Below are 18282 nucleotides of genomic sequence, written 5' to 3' on the forward strand. Positions count from 1 at the left end.
TCGTAAAATTTTTAATTTATTGCAAAGCTATTGCATTTTGAAATTTGCAAAACCTGGTTTTTACTGAACTAATTCAGTGATTTGCGAAAGAAACTAGTTCCTTTAGTGCAGTAAAAGCGCCATCTACCGTTAATTAAAAAATCACAATTGGTTTCAAATTTAAAGATAAATGAATCGTTTACACATTTATTTGTACAATTCGTTGATGGCGGTATAATACCGTATACGTAGGATTAATAACTAAGTGGCGCGGAATGTGCATTCTATGATAAGTGATAAGGCGGTTGTGCAGTCGTATATCTTCGATCATTTCGTCAATTTTGTTCGTTTTTGACCCGTTAGACTCGAGCAGCACGTGTGCGGCGCATATTTATTATGTTGATGACACAAATGGCAATCCAGCCAAAGAGAGCAAACCAGGCTAAAACCAGCGTAAGGTACAGACAGGCAGAGGTATTGATACGTCCAAAGCGACGACGTTCATACAAAGTATTATCCACCAGGAAGTCCATGAAATCAAAAATAGCTGAACAGGACAAACGAGCTTTGATCACGGGCACAATGTGGCCGACTCCTTGAATTTCCTTCAGCACAGACTCCCTATACTGCTTGCAGGTAACCTGAAAGCCATCGGTGAAAATACTGGCATAGACCAGCTGATAAATGGCCATAATAACCGATATAACAGTGGCAGGAAGCCCTAAAAAAGAAACAGTCATTAAAGAGATCGCATTTTGTGCAGTGTATCTACTTACAATAGTAGGGCGAGAGTCCATCGGGGGTAAGTTCGGATTCAGTGGTTACCACGATCATATCGCCGGATCTGAAAGAGGGTGAGTAACACTAAATTAAATTGGTGTAAAGTATGAATTCTTCTGCATTAGTCATTTGTGGCTTCTATTAGCATAAGACTTAATTAGTGCAGTCTTGTGAGTGTCGCAAGCATCACTTGTTGTTGTTGTTGTTTTGCCGATTAACCCGGATGACCCGTCTAAATTAGAATTGGGTGGCTGTCTGTTGATAACCGCAATACTTACCGCTGTTTGATGGTCGTAGTGCCCGCCTTCCGCTTACCCTTGCCAATGCATATCCGATAGCCATGATAGACGCCCAGCACCACGGCGAAGAGCAGTGGCAACAAAAGTCCGTAGGTGGCATAATGACAGTAGGCAATTGACCCGCCCTCGAAGCTGCTGTAGGCGGTCCGTCCGTACAGCACGCATCCGCAATTGGTTTCCGGACAGGCGTTGAGCGCATAGCGCCAATGGGTCCAGGCCACTGCCGACGTAATGCAGCAGACCACCGAAGTCACGATGATGAACGGATACAAAAATGAGAGCGCACGTTCCGCATTGTACGTCATTTTTAAAGGCTGGGCGTGGCTGTGGGCGGCATGAATGAAAATTGGTGCTAAATTAATTAATTACAAAATTATCATTATTTTTCGAGTAATTAATAAGTTTATAGAGAAATATTTGCATATTTCACGTTCTTTTGTAACAATATGTAAATGACTTTTTATATTAAAAAAATCAAAATAAATATTATATGTTAGCTAAAAAACATTGGAACTGCAATACATATTTAAGTCAATTCAATTTGTTTATTATTTGTTTGCCTTTAGGCCAACTACGCTGCTTTTAGAGAGGACAACAACTGCAACCTGTCTCTCTCTCTCTCTCTCTGTATCGCGCTCTTAGGGCGTTACATGCACACTCACACTCTTTTCACTGCATTTTATGCACTATACCACAATATACACAATGTTGTTTATTATTTTTGCTGTACCGCATGAAAGTTAACGTAAATTATAATTTGTTTATTTCTTTTAAAGAAATTCAATATTTGCAGCGACGCTATTTTAAATACACATGCACAATCAGCAACCACCTTTTTGGCTAAGACTGTCCGCTGCTGACACATACACTTACACAAGCGCACTTACAGCTCTGAACTAAAACGACTTCGTTCAATGTGGAGACACTTTGGGAGCAACGTTAAACCGTCTGCGTGCGCAGCAAAGATACGACTGAATTCATGTTGTTTTGGCTCTGATCAGAACTCACTCTCTCTGGCACAATAAGAGCGTAGAGAGCGGGAATGAGAGTGGGAGTGGGAAAACAGAAGAGAGCGTCAACGCTTTCGATGCGAGGGACTGCCGTATGTGTGCAGAACAAACAAACAAACAGCTTGGCAGTTCTGTTCGTTACTTTTTGAATTTAAATTAGTACTCACAAGATTTGTAATAATAAATATGTGCATATTCTAAGTAAAAGGTGTGCGACACTTTGCTTTTGGCCAGGCGCCATCACTTAGCATGCTTGCCAAGCATCTGCCGGCTACAACAAATGACGCGCACACATCAACGCCCCGTCACGCCCCTCATCCTGCTTCTCTGTGGCTGGTCGCCACAACCGGGCTATATTCATTTTGGCAAAAACCATTTTTCGCGGACGCCTGATCTCAGTTGCATGAGCATTGTGGAGCTCTCAACTACGCGGAACAACTTTGTTGTGTAAACCAAAAAAGAATCTATAGAAAATACCTCAAGAATTTGAAACGAATTTGTTAAATTAACTCGCAAGTAGTTGTGAATGGACTAATACAAAAGACTAAATGCAAAGTGTAATTAAAAGTGCCAATTAACCAATTCAAAGTGAATTCTACAGTGGGCGTTACGAAATTATGTACATTTATTTGCAATTGCATTGCAGACCAACAATTACCTATAAATAGCCCAAAAGGTAGAACAGATCTGCTCAGTTCCTCCCAGAACATGGGAAAATTATACAAAATTATTCACAATTTGCATAATTTTTCTATTGTATGATTGACAGCAATTTTTGTATTAATAGTGACGTCATTGTTGAAGCGTGTGGCGAGTGCAACAAACATTTATTTCATTAATTCCGTTCACATAATTTACATTATTTACAGAGTTTCGCTTTTAAACTATACTAAAACAGCTACTAAAAAGTATTTTATAATGGGTAAATATGTTCCAATACTCGTTACCCTGTAGATAGTAGACTAACAACTTTAGACGCTAGACTTAACTAACGTTAAGATCTTTCAAATATTCCCGGAATATACTTTTGTAAATGTTTACACTTTGATACACCAAACCAAAATATCGGTTTCCCTTTGATCGAACATAATATAAATATTTGAGAAAAATGTGCATAATCTATTTGACTTATGAATGATTTCCTTGGCTACTTGTAGAACCAATAAATATACGAAAACACAAATACCGGCGCCAGACAGTACATATCTGTACATATTTAGAGAATAGATCTAGTAGAATAGATACTATTAGAACCAGCAAGTACACGTAAAAAAGGCACACAAGTATTTTAAATATTAGAAAAGCATTATGGATAATTGGAACGTTTTGGCAGCACAAACCTCATCCCAGGCCATTGGACGAGATGATGTGGTGGTGAAGACCCGTCTGGTGAGTGAAGAAAATGCTGAGAAACCCCTTCAGAAAAAAACATGCAGTAAACAAAACAAAACTGATCGATTGCGTAGAACTTTGTATATATACTATAGTGTATATAGTGGCTATATATATATATGTGTACAGTGGACTAGTGTGCGTATTTGCCCATCCCAACAGCTGTTTATCAGGCCCAGAGTAGCTCGCTCTTTTGACCACCAAAAGATCCGATATCCTCTAGCAATTCTTGGCATTTCGATTTTCTCAGACTCTAAACATTACTAGCGCTCAGCTATAAATAGGATCTCCTCTTTGTCGATTCTCTTGAGCTAGTCAGCTCACTGACTGGCTGCCTAGCTGCCTGCGAGTGTGTCAAAGAATTGTGGGCTTTTTGGAGATTCCTCGCAGTAGCGCCAAGTGGGCACAGCTAATTCAGACAGACGTTGATTGTGCTCGGGAACGCGCGTATCGCTCGCAGTGATCATTTATATCATTTATATAAGCAGAGCGTATAGTATTTATATATCTTAACTATATACTATATAGAGCAATGGATATTTCTACCGATATTTGGGGTCAACTGGCGGTGGAGGCCTCACAGGTCTACCTGTCCGATGGCACTATGCGAAGTCCCTTCGCCGATACGGTAGATAGATAGATATACATCGCAGAGCAGAAGAGTGTATCGATCAGACATATTTAAATGTACTACATATACATATGTATGATCACTTCTCTTGCAGACTATCGAGAAGCTGCCCGACAAGGTGCTCTTGCACATATTTTCATATCTATCCCATCGAGAGATTTGTCGACTCGCACGCATCTGTCGTCGCTGGCGTCAAATCGCCTATGATACGCGTCTATGGAAGAATGTATCTCTAAGGCCGGAGGTTTCTGGGCTGCATGTTGGTTCACTGGAGATGCTGCTATCGCTGATATCGGTGAGATTTGGGCCAACGCTGCGTTACATTGAGTTGCCCATTGAGCTGATCACGCACACTGTGCTCCACGAGCTCTCGGCCAAGTGTCCAAATCTGACCCACATGCTCTTGGATTTCTCAACGGGTAAGTGAACAGAACAGAGCTGTGTTCCTCATCTAATCTTTTTCTTTCCCCTTCGATCAGCTATGCAGTTGCATGACTTCAGTGAGATGCAGGCCTTTCCCACCAAGCTGCGCTACATGTGCATCTGTCTGTCCGAGGTGATCTTTATGGAGGGCTTCATGCGTAAAATCTACAACTTTATCAACGGCCTGGAGGTGCTGCACTTGGTTGGCACCTATGAGAAGTGCGAGGAGGAGGAGGAGGAAATCTACGAGGTCATCAATGTGCACAAGCTTAAATCGGCTACGCCCAATTTGCGGGTAATCAATTTGTATGGCATCAACTTCATCGACGACTCGCACATTGATGCCTTCAGCTCCAATTGCATCCAGCTGGAATGCCTGGCTGTTAATTTCTGCAATAAGGTCACTGGATCCACCCTAAAGACGTTGGTGCAGCGCTCCAAGCGTTTGACATGCCTTCTGATGAATGGCACCAGTCTGAAGTCCGAGTTCGTCATGCAGGTGGAGTGGGATAAGTGTGCTCTTCAGGAACTGGACATAACGGCCACCGACTTGAGCAGCGAGTGCCTCGTTGACATGTTGACCCGCATCCCCAACCTCAAGTTTTTGTCGGCCGGTCAGATCAATGGATTTAACGATACCGTCTTGAAGCAATGGATGGAGTTGGGCAACACCAGGTCAGCATTAAATTGTATAGTAATCTACATGTATGGTTGATAACTCTGGCTCTTTAGATCCCTCATCTCATTGGACCTGGACTCTTCGGATAACATTACAGACGAAGGCATGTTGAAGTTCGTGCAGCGTCATGGTCATCAGTTGAGCGCCTGTTGTCTGTCCGGTATGCCTCATATCACAGATCAGCTGTGGATGAGCATTCTGCCCCTGCTGGGTAACTGCAAGTGAGTAAAGCTAAGGAATCGACTATCTACATCTATATCTATCGACTAAACTATCATCCCAAAGGATCATCGTCATGGGCACCGCAGAGAAGCTGGGTGTGAACATACATGTGGATCAGCTGATGGACACCATCGCCTCCAGCTGTGGCAATCTGGAGCGTCTGGAGCTGCGCTGGGATCCGGATAACTTGCGTTTCTCCGACAAGAGTCAGAAGGCAATCGACATATTGCGCGTCAAGTGTCTCAAGCTACGTTGCATGGTCCTGAGGTAAGTCTAGGAACTGTTGCAAGCTATTTCCTCTCTTCTCAACCGATTGTTCCCACAGCGATGGTCGTTATTATGAGACCGTGAAGGCCAACTTTGAGCGTGCCGATCGCATCACGGTGGTGCGCACCACCACCTGCTGCCGTGTCTCGCCGTATCATCTGTTGCGCAACTACAACGATTTAATTTTCAACTAAAAGATTTGTACAATTATTGTTCTATGTTGTTTACTGTTGTTGTATCCCAGTTTTGCACAATATGAGTAAATCAAAAGACAAATTGAACAATTTCCGAAATCCATTTGGAATGAAAATTACAACAATTCGGTTCAGTTTAAGGCAATTTGTATTTTGGTTAACATGTTGCAATACAAAATACTTGACATTAAATTACAATATGCATATGTTCTATATACAAGTTTTATACATTAGCTGCCTTATCAATTGGATCTATTAACCACCATTGTTTCACGGTGGTATTTTCCTTTCACAAAGAATCCAAAATCCTAGACTGTTCAGATGATCCAATGGGGAACTTAATTTTAACCGAGAGAGGATCAAACAAGTTCCATGAATATTGTTATCTAGTCAAAATACGTCGCAATTAATTCTTGCTTACATATTGTATTGTATTATTCTGTATTTTTTCGCCATTCTTTCGTTTAATTAAATTAAATAAGTAATAAGAAAACAAAATTTGCTAATTTTAATTTCTTGTACATTACAAATTATATCGCGATTTGTTAACTAGTTTTTTACTTGGTACTTGATTAAATCATTTTCAGACTTCACCGCATTACATTTTGTTTTGTTTTTTTTTTACTGTTTTCTTATGTTTTTGTTCAACACCTTTTCACTGTAAACTTAAAACTAACCTTTTTCAACATTTTTGGGTCAACTTTTTACCATAAACTTAATTTACAAAGATCTCTGATTGATTTTTCGTTTCGTTCGGCACGGTCATATTATAATATGTACGTACTTATATGCAAGGTATATAATTTAACTTAGTGTGGGATTTAAGCCAAACATTTTGACGCGCCCTTGGATTTGTGTTGGTGTATGTGTGTATGTGTATATGTGTGTGTGTGCGTATGAGGATCAAGTGCTTATGCGTGTGTTTAGGAATTATCTTTATCGAAACGTTCAACAAGCAGAGTATGGTTCCGTATAAGAGTTTCGAGTTTTTACATAAGTACACTAACACATAGAACAGTTAAATGTGGTATGATTAAGAATAGAGTTAACGGTACACAGTTCACTGCTGTTCCTGTGACAACCGAAATATGTGCGTCGTGTTGCTTGCCGCAGCTGTTGCCACAGCCGCCGCTGATGTTGCTGTCGATGGCGGAGGTTGGCCGGATGCACTCATATAGCTCACATTACTGCTGCTGCTGCTCGCTGCTGTGGTCGCTCTCGTCTCAGCGGCAATTGCTGCCACTTCGCTCGCATTATCACTGCTCGCAGCGGCTGTGGCAGCACTGGATGAAGTGGCAGCAACGTCTGCAGCAGCTTCGGCAGCTCGATCGGGCGTCCGACGCGTCGGACCAGCGTTATTTCCATCCTACGGAAATCGAATTTTATAAGGAAATTTAATAGGAAAGATCTACTTACGTCGCGGGGATATATGCGGATGGGCTGTTCAGCTTGTGCCGCAGCAGTTGGATCTGCATCTTGGGCATTGTCCTCCGGCTTATCGGTGTACATCATAATCTCGTGACACAGGGGACACCGATCCTGTACGTAGAGCCACTTGCGCAGGCAAACACCATGGAAGAAATGACGACAACGCGTTATCTTGGCCGAGTACATTTCCTGTAAACACAAATTGGGGCATCAGCATTGATGATAAGAACCATTTTGGCTGTGAGCCTTACCTGATAGCAGATGGCGCAGACATCGTCAAAGGCTTGAAGCTGGGCAGGAGTCGCTTCTGGAAGCGCTGATATCTTGTGAACCGCCGAACGTCTCTTCATGAAAACAGACCAGCCGGCGCGTGCCTCGCACCAGATATTGAAGTAGGCATGAATGCACATCATGATAGCTCTGATGGCGCCGCCTGTAGCATTTTGGGCTATCAAGTTATAGTTATCGATACACAAAATCAACCAAATAATAAAATTACATGCACACACGGAACAAAAAAGCTGGACAAAAGCACACTATTCAAGTGGTAAGTGGTCAACATGGTCAAGTGATGAGCGTCAATGACACGAAATGTTCTCAATCAATTTCAATGCTCTACGATGCAGATGTGTTGATGTAATTCGACGGCGACGATAGCCAAGACCGTTTCAGACTTACCCGATTCAAAGACTAAGATCCAGGCACCGTTTATAAAGAGCAGGATTCCAAAACAGAACTCGACTGAATTGCCAAAGGCGCGCACATAGTACAGATAGTCATCCAACTTCTCCCAGAAAAACTGACGACGGGCGTCCAACAGAAACAGCGTATACGTGGCCAGGGAAACGAGCACCTGTTGTTGATGACAACAAATTAGTAACAAGTAGTACAAACGGGAGCAGAGCAGCACATACCTTGACTATCACCTCCACGGAGAAGGCAGTCACTGCCAGCAGCCAAGTGGAGGGCGAGTGCTGTGACCACAGATAATAAAGCAAACTGACTGGCATCAATATAAGAAATGCGCACACTGATAAGGCGCGCACATGTCGTTTGCGTGAAGGATTGCGAGCTGCACTCAGTGACATCAAAATGGGCGATACAATGTTGTGGAGGAAGTGCAGCAGTGCAGTGACCAGAAGGCAGAGATTGCGACACAGACGCACAAATCGTTTATCCGGCGACAGGGATGTGAGACCAGTTTGCAATGCCAATATGTAAAATAGCACTGCCGAAACGGTGCCCAGGGATTTCTCCTCATCATTGTCGTAGGTCAGCAGATACCATTGAAAGCCGCGTCCAATGTAGTGGCACACCATTGATATGACACCAGTCATGCCCAGCACAGCGGTCAAGGTTTCACAACCGTCAACGAGGAGCTTTTCAATTGATGGAAACAGCTGCAAAGGAACGTCCGTTTCAGTGGTGATCAATGCGTAGGTTCCTTGCATTATTCTGTAAAGCAAGAACGTTTATATAGACTCTTTTCATTTCTAAATTATTTAAAAGACCTACCTTATTGTCCAGAAGAGTCGCAAAACGTTAGGCACATTCAACCGTTGCCATTCGTTTTCAATGAGCGCAGAGAGTCCAAAATTGGATACGAAATTCATGGCGTATTGGTAGCCATTGTAGACCGTTCTGCTGGCTTCCATGGCACTTTGCACTAACGTGATTTTGGTCAGTAAGATGGGCGTAATGCCAGCAACCACGGGTAACTTTTCCACTATGTACGGCGGCAGCGGCAACATGGCAATTAGAATTGGACTAGTAAAGATGATGGGCATCATTTTCTGAACGATCGCTAAACGCGGACCCAAATGAATATAGGCGAATAGCATGCCCATAAACCACTGTGCGATGATATGTGGCGCCAGGGACATGACAACGCCGCCCGAATCCAATAGCCTGGTGGTATTCATGGACATCAGATCCTGTAGTATGCAAGGACTGTTCTCCATTAGCGCCAGGGCACTGACATTGGACCAATACGAGAGAAATGAGAGTCCCAGCGAGGTAAGAAACATATACACCATCACCAAGTGTCGCGTCCAAAGCATAAAAATGCAGGCGGCGCTGAAGAAACCTGCAAATATCACACAAGGTTTAAAGTACAAACAAAGCAACAACAACAAAAATAGCACCAATTGTGATAAGAGCCGGTGAACGTCCCAGTGGGAACAACAACAATAGCACTCACCTAATAAACAAATGACGAATTTGATCGTCGTTATGCTTAGAATGTCGGACAGCATTCCATCGTGTGCCAGTTCGTCAATGAGCGTGTTGAAGGTATTGCTTAGCAATCCGTTGGCATGCGCCGATTTGGAGGCATTCTCAATGGACTTTTCCAGAATCTCTTGGCTGCTGTTGCTGATGGAGGATGTGACAGCAGAGACGGCGGCAGCAGCAGCTGTTGCTGTTGTTGTCTCATCACTGCCCATGCCAAAGAACGCTTTGATGGTGCTAAATGTGTCTGTGCTAGTGTTGACATCCATATACCCAGTTCCAGGTGACGTCGTGGATGTTGTCACTGCGTCAGTGGGTGTGACTTTGTCCGGATAGAGTCGCGTTGGCAGACCCATGCCAATCTTGAGGATCTCATCGATGACCATGATGGGCGGCACCCGCATCATCACATCCACAAATCCAAGCACCTGCGTCCGAATGGACATGGCTCAGCTGCTGCTATAACTATAACTATAGCTGACGCGGCGTGACTTGCCAAATTGCACTTTGCGATTCACTAAATTCTACATCAACTTTTGAGCGCCTCACGCATTTGTATTTGGATTGTAACTGTGCTGTGTGGTGTGTGGTGTGTGTTGTGTTTATGTGCTTATGGAACTTGTGTTTTGGTCGCTTGCTCGGCTGCTTGGTTAATCGGCTGGCGTTGGCCTTCGTCTTAGATTTCGCAAGGCAAAAAAGAATCGTGTGCAAGTGTTATTGGTGTTTGTTGTTGTTGTTTCTCTTTTGTGGTGTGCGTCGAAAAAATATATTCAATTGGGGAGGGAGGGCGACAGGTGCTGATGGTGACGGTAACACTGAGGGTTCAGTTCGTTTGCACTGATAACTCGATGCGATCTTTTCGATCGTTCGCGTACTGCTTTCTATTTCTATTGCTTTCTTGCCAAAAGGTGGCGAATTTAACGCGAAATTTACACTTTTTCACAATTGAATTTGGGGTTTTGTTTTCCTCCTCTGCTTTGCTTCTTTCTTTCTTTCTAGAGTTGCAAGTTTCATTCGATACTATTATTTGCGTTCGATGTGGATATCGATAGATTGTGGAACGACTTACAGCACTGAAATTTCGCAGTCTGGGGTTGCCAGAACGGCAATCAGCTGACTGCTTCATTTGGCGCGCATACAATGAGTGTTCAAAATTCTCCTGCAATACAGTTACCAACGTTAACAAATTGACCGCTATTTTTTAGTTTTTCTATGTAAGTACTAAGAATTTTAAATAAAATTGTGTTGATAGAATAATGTTCAGTGTATGGTCGGCCTACTCAAAACCAACGAATAGTTATTTGAAATCGATTTTTGTGTGCCTCGTTGAGTAATTTTCCCCTCTATTTAGTCGCGCATTCTTTAGGACTCGCCATAAAGTATAATTTTAATATTGCTTATTCACAACATTCTTTCCTAACAATTCTATGCGCATGCATTGTTGCATACGAAAGAAAATTTAAAGTATTCGATTTGAGGCTAAGGAGTTTTTGAGTTTTAAATTAACAATTGCTTACCTAAATTATTCAATTGTTGAACCTTTAAATTGTTATTTCTGTGCATTTTTATGCCTATGCTCAAAGGTGTGCGTTTTGAGGTCGCCTGTTTGAATTTCCTTAGTTTTGGGGTCGTTAACTTTTTCCACTTTGTAGTTTAATTGCTCTTGTTGTTGTTATTTCTTATGCAAATACACAAATTGAGGCAATGCAGTTGGACCCTATGTGTAATTATGCGCAATTGTTTAGCGTTTAGCTCTAAAGCTTCCTCTAACTTAATTGATTTTTCGTGGCGAGGCGCATAATTGTAAGAGAGGTGGTCGGGGTCACAAAAGTGCATACTTCCACAGCAAGAGCAACAAACATTGAGAACACAAATTTTACATTTTTTTCCAGGTAGTCCAGGTTTGAGGTAATTTGCATAGTTTTCTTGTGTTCTCGTGAGTTTTGTGTTGCATAGTTTGCGGGGCAGCAAATTGCGCCAAATTACATATTCGTTATGCCAATGAAGGCAAACAGTTAACACTCCCATGGCAGCAGCATGGCTATGGCCCATATATGGGCCTCATATATTTAATATAATCAGTGTAATTGTCAGAGCCGATGAGCTGGGGACCTGTTCCTCTGTTTCTCTGTTCCTCTGCCTCAAACTGGCCAACAGCTCAGCTCTCACGCATGGCAATTGTATAATTTATCGCTCCAGTTCTAATCGCCAGCTGTCAGCCAGCGGACCAGGCAACGGGCCAGCGGACCAGCGGGACAGGCAACGATCTCGAGGGAACGATTTAATTCGCAAGCCATATAAGTAGGAAATTTGTACGTTGATTAACGCGCCGATCGTTTTACACAACAGCCCGAGTAACGTATAAAGTGTCGATCGTGCAACCTCTCTCTTTTTATTCCTCTCTATGCGTCTCTCTCTCGCTATCTTTAGGTCTGTCTATGTGTGATTTCATTACACTTACAGCTATGTGCTTCGATCGCTGACTGCACTTCGCCGAATTGCCAGGACCAGGACGTACTTGCATCTAAGCATATGTGAGTGTATGTGAATACTTGTGAATGTTTGTGAATGTTTGTGAATGTGAACCAGTGCAACGCGTTCTCAGCATGATTACCACTCATAGATAGCCCGACGACTGGCAACCTGCTGGGACGCCAAATGAATTAGCTGCCGCTCACACTGCCAATGCTGCAGCTCCTGTTGATGCTCTACCCTTTCTGGTTGCACATTAGCTACTTGATAATGTTTGTGTCAACATAAGAGTATCAAAAGATGAATGTGACATTCATATATTTATAAGTCTTTGTCTATATCATGTTTAATTCAAAATAAAACTAAAATATACCTTATATACCAACTAAGTATAATTCCTATATAGGGAACCTTAAGTACTAAGCAAATACTTAGTATTAAATTTCAAATATATCTCTTTATTTTATCAAAAACTTACTTTTCTCTCTCAGTTGTGTCGAGCTTCAGATTCAAGTTTAGCGCATCAAAATAAATAAAGAAATATTAAATGAATAAAAAACATTATAATACTCTCACCAGGAGTAACAAAACAAACTATAGGAAAAATTATAGAACATGTTGACCTGCAAATCGTCCAGATTCAAAAAAAATCATTGCCTCAGACATTTTTACTATAACTTATATTCAAATTAATTATAGCAAATGTTAACCAATTTCCATGCGAAATCCTTTTAATTCGAGTTGAAGATTAATTTTCTGAATTCGTCAATTCTTAAACCATTATTAAGTGGATTTTAATATAAATTTCTGGTCCAAACTAGAAGAGCATAAATGCTGCGACCCATTGTGGTTGGATTATTTTTGCTTGTTATTGAGCTGGTTTTTATTGGCTGCTCTTTATGGACTTAATTGGATTTTAGTTGTGTTGATTAAGCATCCAATGATGCAACTGCCATCGGCTCCACAGGGTCCTATTGTTTGTCATAATTGCCACAAAACTGTCAAAGGATGGCGCGTTCTCTTGTATATTATATTGAAATTGATATCCTCGGTGAACCTCGATCATCCTCGATCGTTTTCGATCATCCGCGGTAGCACCCAAAACGCCAATTATCTTTTGCATTCAGAGAATAATTAGGAGGTTGATTGACATGCGGGATAAGGAGACATACACTTGGAATGCCGTAGCAAATTATCGAACGGCTACTGTGCAAAGTCGAGGCTGTGAAGCGAGTCTGATCCACAAAAATCAAAGGCCGAAACAACGAGGACGACGACAACGACGACGACGACGACGACAAGATCGCGACGCCTTCCACTTATTGGCTTAAAGGCTCTGCCTTTGTCTGCACATAGAGTGGTAATCTGATGCTAAGCCAGAGATACAGCCGCCGTCCACAGGGTAAACAATGACCAAGTTGCAGACGAAACCCGTTTTGGCTGCTTGACTCTTTGGCTGTTTGGCTGTTTTGGCCAAAACGGCAGCCCAGCAATTACAATATGTTTAACTACGTCAGCGCGTTATCTGGAGCTCCGTTCCTGCCCGCAGACGGGGCACTCCATGGCCCATGTCAGCGATTAATCCAGAAGGCCGCTGCTGCTCGTCACCGTGGCAAGCGCTTGTTAGGCAACCGGGTTTGCTTTTTGGGCCAATTGCCATGGCCTCATCATCGATTGTGTTATCGATGGCGTTGCCAGCCTCAGTCTGAGTTTTAGTCTCAGTCTCTGTTTCAGCACCAGCTTCAACTTGAGCCTGAATTTCAGTTCCAGTTCTGAATCTCATTTGCGATTAAGTTCTTATAGGCAACTTGGACACAGTTCGTGGAAAGTTGGCCAGCAGATCTTTATTGTTCGATTGGTTTATTTATAATAATTAGGTGCGCTGTCCAAGCGACTTTGTTTCTCGTGCTGCGGCAGCTTATCGATGTCTCAAGCTGGCCCATAAATTCTTTAAGCTCGCACCTTTTTATTGTGCGCACTCACACACCCAGCGATCGCTCTTGGCCCGGCTCTTGGCTACTTGGCTACTGGCCACGGCTACTGGAGTCCAGCCAGCCTTTCTTGCCGTCCTTCCTTTCTGCCCGGTCGCTGATTGCAATCGCATTTGCGCATGCGCGAAGACGGCCCGCAGATCCGACCAGCCAAGACTCGATCGGGCCAGGTCGATGCAGTGTAGTGCATGCTGTGGCCAGACCAGGCAAGATCAGACCAGGCAACGCGTTCCTTTGGTAAATTGCTCACATTAGCAGGTTGTACGACTTATTAAGTAAGCACAATTTGCGTGGCCGCCGCCCCAAAATAATGGGCAGCCGTTAAGGTGGCGACCGGGAGCCGCCTAGCCGGACAAGTGATTGTTTTATAATTGCAATCGCAATTGCAGTTCGATGCGATGCAATGTTGCTAAATTGGCTCTGGCATTGGGGGACTGCCTCCTCCAGCCTCATGACTCCTGTCTCTTTTAACTCCTGCCTCGAGTTGCGGTAGTAGGCTGGTCAGCGAAATTGGCAATCCATTTGAATGAATAATTGCTCAATTATTGAAGCCGCCGCCGCCGTCGCCTAACGAAGCAAGCGAGAGAGAAAGGGAGAGGAATACAGAAAATAGGAGAGAGACAGAGAGAGAGAGAGAGAGGGAGGGAGAGAAAATGTTGCACTTGCTGGGCAGAAAATTGTTGGAAATTTGTCGATTGGATCTATAGGAAAATGTACGAATATTTATACACTTCCAAAAAAAGGAGTTGGATATTTCTTCATTCTTTTTTATATTATTTCATCGAATAAATTCTAGAGGAATAAGATGTACAGGTGTGGTACATGAACATGTAAATATTCGTAATTATATTTATATTAAGAAAATTGTTTTACAAGTTTTTAAATTTTTGAAACCAGTACACCTTTTTAGAAAAATTTTCAACACCCAAAACGGATTAACATATTGACACTGTTAAGATAAAGTTACATATTCCCAAATAAAAAGTTCTAGAAGTTTTCAAAAATGTTTAAAGTGAAAAGTATGAAAAAAGTAGTAAATTTTGAAAAAATTTAAATTCTCCAATTTCCTAGTGACAAAATTTGTAATTAGAATCAAATTAGATTACAAACAATAATCAAAATGACATTGTTGAATTTTGAATTTAAAGTAAAACTTTTTTAAATTAAACCAACTGTGTGGATCTTTTTTAAAATTAATTAACTAAATTAAAATTTAAAATCTACTAATTCTATTATTTGAATGATAATAAAATGATGATTTGAAATTTTGTTGAAATCTGAATTGTGTTTTAATTAGTTTGTGGACACTGTCACGCTTAAGTGTGTCCATCCAAAACGCACAACAGCAAATTAAATATAATTTTTTTTTTTATTTTGGACTGAAGTGATTTGGACACGCTGATTAGCCCAAGACAGAAGCGCCAAAAGCAAAATAAAAGCCGAAGTCAGACCCAAAGCCAAAGCGACAAAGCGACAAAGCGCGACAAAAATGGCGCTAAGGCCGCTTTAGTAGAGAGACAACAATACGGGTAAGCAGCAGGAGTTATATCGTATTAGGGTGAAATCGTGAAATGGAACTGGACCAGTTTTAGCGGAAGCAGCAACAGCAAAAGCAGAAGCAGAAGTAGCTGTGATGAGGACGGGACTTGGAGTTGGAGTTGGAGTTGAAGTTGCAGTTGCTTTGCTGCTGTCTGAAGGCACGTAAGAAATTTCATACTAATTGGCATAAATACCAAGTGTCGGAGAGAGGAGAGAGAGAGAGAGACTTTGGCTTGCAAACTGACAGTTGGACAAACTGACGAACTGACTACATGACTGACATTGAGCAGTAAGACAAAAAGTCAGAGAAAAATACCCACACACACATACATACAACTAAGCAACTGCCTGCCGATGAGATCTTCACCTTGGCAATCATTAATCGTCTGACTCTCGACATAATATCGATGATGGAGCTGTGTGTTCAACGTTGTCTAAGCCAGTTTGTTTGTCTTTTTCTCTCTCTCTCGCTCTCTGTCTTCTTCTTCTTCTACTGGTATTATTGTTATTCCTTGTTTTTTTTTTTTGCCATGGTCCTATCCGCTAGCTGGCCGCGTGCAATGTTGGAATGCTCATCGAACCAATTGAAATTGCTGTGACAACAATAAAAATTCAACTTTGGGGCCTCTTTTTTTGCTGGCAGTTTCGAGACGAGGTTGAGGCTGCCTCTACCTCAGTGTCTGTCTCTTTCGGGCAGGCACTGTTGACGTTCCCAGTCTGGTTGACTGACTGACAATTAGACGTGGCTAAAACGTTGACTGATCAAGCGATTTGTAGCTGTAAATTCATCTCTATTTCGTTTTGCTGCCACAACAAACAAGAGTTCATGTTGCAGCATCTCGTTGCTGCCTCTGCTGCTGCCTCTGCCTCTGCCGCTGCTGCTGCTGCTGTTGCAGTTGGGGAATGTTGCAGTTTTTGTGGCGCTCATTGGCTCTTGTGCTGGCCTGGCGACTACTTGTCGCTGTTAAAATCCAATTAATCGAACAATTTACTTTGCTGCGTTTAGCGATGGTGTTGGACTTTTGTGCCCCGATCCAATGCTGCGCCCTGTTTACCGCCTTGCCTTTGGTATTGATAGCACTCCACGTATTACCTGGCTTATGGCTTAACACTTGCCACCTGCCACTTGCCACTGGCCATTTGTAAAATTTGCCTGTGGCAGATGCAAATAAATACTCTCTCATCATTTACATATTTCAATTATTTTAATTTTTGCTAAATTCTAACGATAAAAGTCATTTATTTTTGATTAAATTTTTTTAAAAACAACTTCCAAATTTTTAGTTCTTATGGTCTAATCTCTTGAAAATTGGAACTTAAGATTTTAATTTAGTTAAGTGGCAATAAAATTTTAAATTTCAATTAAAATTTTAAGAATATTTAAAATAATATAATATATTCAAAATAATATTTAATATTTCAGTAAAATATTTTATTTAATGGGTGCATCTAATTGTTGTTTAGTTCATTTTGATTTTCAATCTTATTTGAAGAATAATATTAATATATTTAACATTTTATTTATTTTTATTTTTTTATTTTGTAGAAATTCATGTTTAGTATTAAAAAAAAAACTGTTTATAATTAGAAAATAATATACAGGGTATACAGATTTAATATAGCACTTTATATGTATGCTTACACCTAATATTGTAATCGTATATGTTATAATAAATTATTATGAATATTAAATAAATAATATTAAATTCGTTATATATATTTTTAATTACATTGTGCATGCACGTATATGGTTAAAAGTAAACTTGCTTAGTTAGGGCTTTTTATTTAAAATTAATTACTTTACTTTAATATGTTTTGTGTACATGAGTAGAGTAACACCGGTTGCCTGATAAGTACAAGCGGTTTGTTGGGTGTTGATACATAAATTATTACCAGACTGATACATGACAGCTCTACAAAATGTGGCATCTGCCCCATAGCTGTAAGGGGGGAGGAGGGGGCCTCAACAAATGGTCGGCCACCCTTTCAGTTGTCAGCCAAGCATGATTAGTGTCAATTTTTGTCAGTTTAATAGTGTCGTTTATGTGTGTTGTTTGACTGTGGATGCTGAGTAAGTCATTTGAGTGCATTAAAAAAGGAACCGTGCCCTATAAAATACACACGAATAGGCCAGAAAAGTACACCCCACTCGCACTGGGTCTGACCAGGAAAACTGCGGCCGGCACATTGAAAACGTTTTCATTAATAGACGCTCGAATATCAAAGTGAAACTTCAGAGTCATGCCGCTGCCGTTGCCGCTGCCGCTGCAGTTGCCATTGATGCTGACGTCGACAAACGCCCGCCCCATTAAACCACAAAATTTATTGCACCAACTAAAATGAAATCTCAGCGAGACGCAGTCGGAGCCACAGGCGCGGAATGGCAATGGCAATGGCATGAAGTGACATCTGAAAGGCAACCAGCAGCAGAGGCAACAACAATACTTATAACGAGAGCACAGATGAGGGGCAGATCCTCTAAGGGGGCAGAGGGAGCAGAGTGAACAACTTAATTCAAGTGTTGTCACTTTGTCGTGTTCCATAAATGTTGCCTTAAAACGTTGCTCATTAATTTTCAAGTGTAACTTTTATTAGGTATTTAAATGCGTGCGAGAACTTGCCACCAAGCGGCAAGCCAATGGCAACATGCCGCTGCACATAAATTCGACAAGCCGCATCACTCTACTCTACACTGCAAGGGAGAATGCATCTTTTTATGCCACATGTTGAAGCTCCCCTTCCCCCTC

The 18282-nt window shown here is 41.6% G+C and overlaps 3 protein-coding genes across 6 annotated transcripts; 1 reads left to right on the forward strand and 2 right to left on the reverse strand.

The window, feature by feature from the left end:
* Window positions 1-151: 151 nt before the first annotated feature.
* On the reverse strand, window positions 152-2025 carry LOC117790063. 2 transcript variants are annotated; one of them, XM_034629315.1, is made up of 4 exons: window positions 1946-2025; window positions 1038-1382; window positions 756-823; window positions 152-700 (listed from the first exon to the last, which is right to left on the reverse strand). In XM_034629315.1, exons 2-4 carry the CDS (start codon window positions 1361-1363, stop codon window positions 339-341), a joined length of 756 nt encoding a protein of 251 aa, XP_034485206.1. In that variant the 5' UTR covers window positions 1364-1382; window positions 1946-2025; the 3' UTR covers window positions 152-338. The 2 variants fall into 2 exon arrangements, with proteins under 2 accessions (XP_034485206.1, XP_034485207.1); XM_034629316.1 differs by having other exon boundaries at window positions 1932-2025.
* Window positions 2026-2445: 420 nt separating this feature from the next.
* Window positions 2446-6474, forward strand: LOC117789764 (F-box/LRR-repeat protein fbxl-1). Of its 2 annotated transcripts, XM_034628895.1 has the most exons (7): window positions 2446-2744; window positions 3226-3457; window positions 4186-4510; window positions 4571-5189; window positions 5247-5414; window positions 5479-5682; window positions 5741-6474. In XM_034628895.1, the coding sequence occupies exons 2-7, from the start codon at window positions 3377-3379 to the stop codon at window positions 5874-5876; spliced, it is 1533 nt and encodes a 510-aa protein (XP_034484786.1). In that variant the 5' UTR covers window positions 2446-2744; window positions 3226-3376; the 3' UTR covers window positions 5877-6474. The 2 variants fall into 2 exon arrangements, with proteins under 2 accessions (XP_034484786.1, XP_034484785.1); XM_034628894.1 differs by lacking the exons at window positions 2446-2744; window positions 3226-3457 and adding an exon at window positions 3945-4088.
* LOC117789762 (protein TRC8 homolog) lies at window positions 6011-9979 on the reverse strand. 2 transcript variants are annotated; one of them, XM_034628892.1, is made up of 7 exons: window positions 9505-9979; window positions 8820-9390; window positions 8219-8759; window positions 7983-8157; window positions 7556-7752; window positions 7293-7493; window positions 6011-7242 (listed from the first exon to the last, which is right to left on the reverse strand). In XM_034628892.1, the coding sequence occupies exons 1-7, from the start codon at window positions 9977-9979 to the stop codon at window positions 6937-6939; spliced, it is 2466 nt and encodes an 821-aa protein (XP_034484783.1). In that variant the 3' UTR covers window positions 6011-6936. The 2 variants fall into 2 exon arrangements, with proteins under 2 accessions (XP_034484783.1, XP_034484784.1); XM_034628893.1 differs by having other exon boundaries at window positions 6937-7242; window positions 7556-7737.
* Between the last annotated feature and the right edge of the window lie 8303 nt (window positions 9980-18282).

Source organism: Drosophila innubila (genome assembly GCF_004354385.1).
Source record: "Drosophila innubila isolate TH190305 chromosome 3R unlocalized genomic scaffold, UK_Dinn_1.0 2_E_3R, whole genome shotgun sequence".
NCBI classification, from domain to species: Eukaryota; Metazoa; Arthropoda; class Insecta; order Diptera; family Drosophilidae; genus Drosophila; species Drosophila innubila.

Excerpts from the sequence above, each read along its gene's own strand:
- LOC117789762 (XM_034628892.1), bottom strand. The coding sequence starts at position 9,979 with ATGTCCATTCGGACGCAGGTGCTTGGATTTGTGGATGTGATGATGCGG. Across the intron at positions 8,760-8,819 it reads CGACTCTTCTGGACAATAAG|AATAATGCAAGGAACCTACG; the intron begins GTAGGTCTTTTA and ends CTTGCTTTACAG. Across the intron at positions 7,243-7,292 it reads TCCGCATATATCCCCGCGAC|GATGGAAATAACGCTGGTCC; the intron begins GTAAGTAGATCT and ends CGATTTCCGTAG.
- LOC117789764 (XM_034628894.1), top strand. The coding sequence starts at position 3,993 with ATGGATATTTCTACCGATATTTGGGGTCAACTGGCGGTGGAGGCCTCA. Across the intron at positions 4,089-4,185 it reads GAAGTCCCTTCGCCGATACG|ACTATCGAGAAGCTGCCCGA; the intron begins GTAGATAGATAG and ends CTTCTCTTGCAG. Across the intron at positions 5,415-5,478 it reads CCCCTGCTGGGTAACTGCAA|GATCATCGTCATGGGCACCG; the intron begins GTGAGTAAAGCT and ends ATCATCCCAAAG.
- LOC117790063 (XM_034629315.1), bottom strand. The coding sequence starts at position 1,363 with ATGACGTACAATGCGGAACGTGCGCTCTCATTTTTGTATCCGTTCATC. Across the intron at positions 824-1,037 it reads ACTACGACCATCAAACAGCG|ATCCGGCGATATGATCGTGG; the intron begins GTAAGTATTGCG and ends ACCCTCTTTCAG. Across the intron at positions 701-755 it reads TGGACTCTCGCCCTACTATT|GGCTTCCTGCCACTGTTATA; the intron begins GTAAGTAGATAC and ends TTTCTTTTTTAG.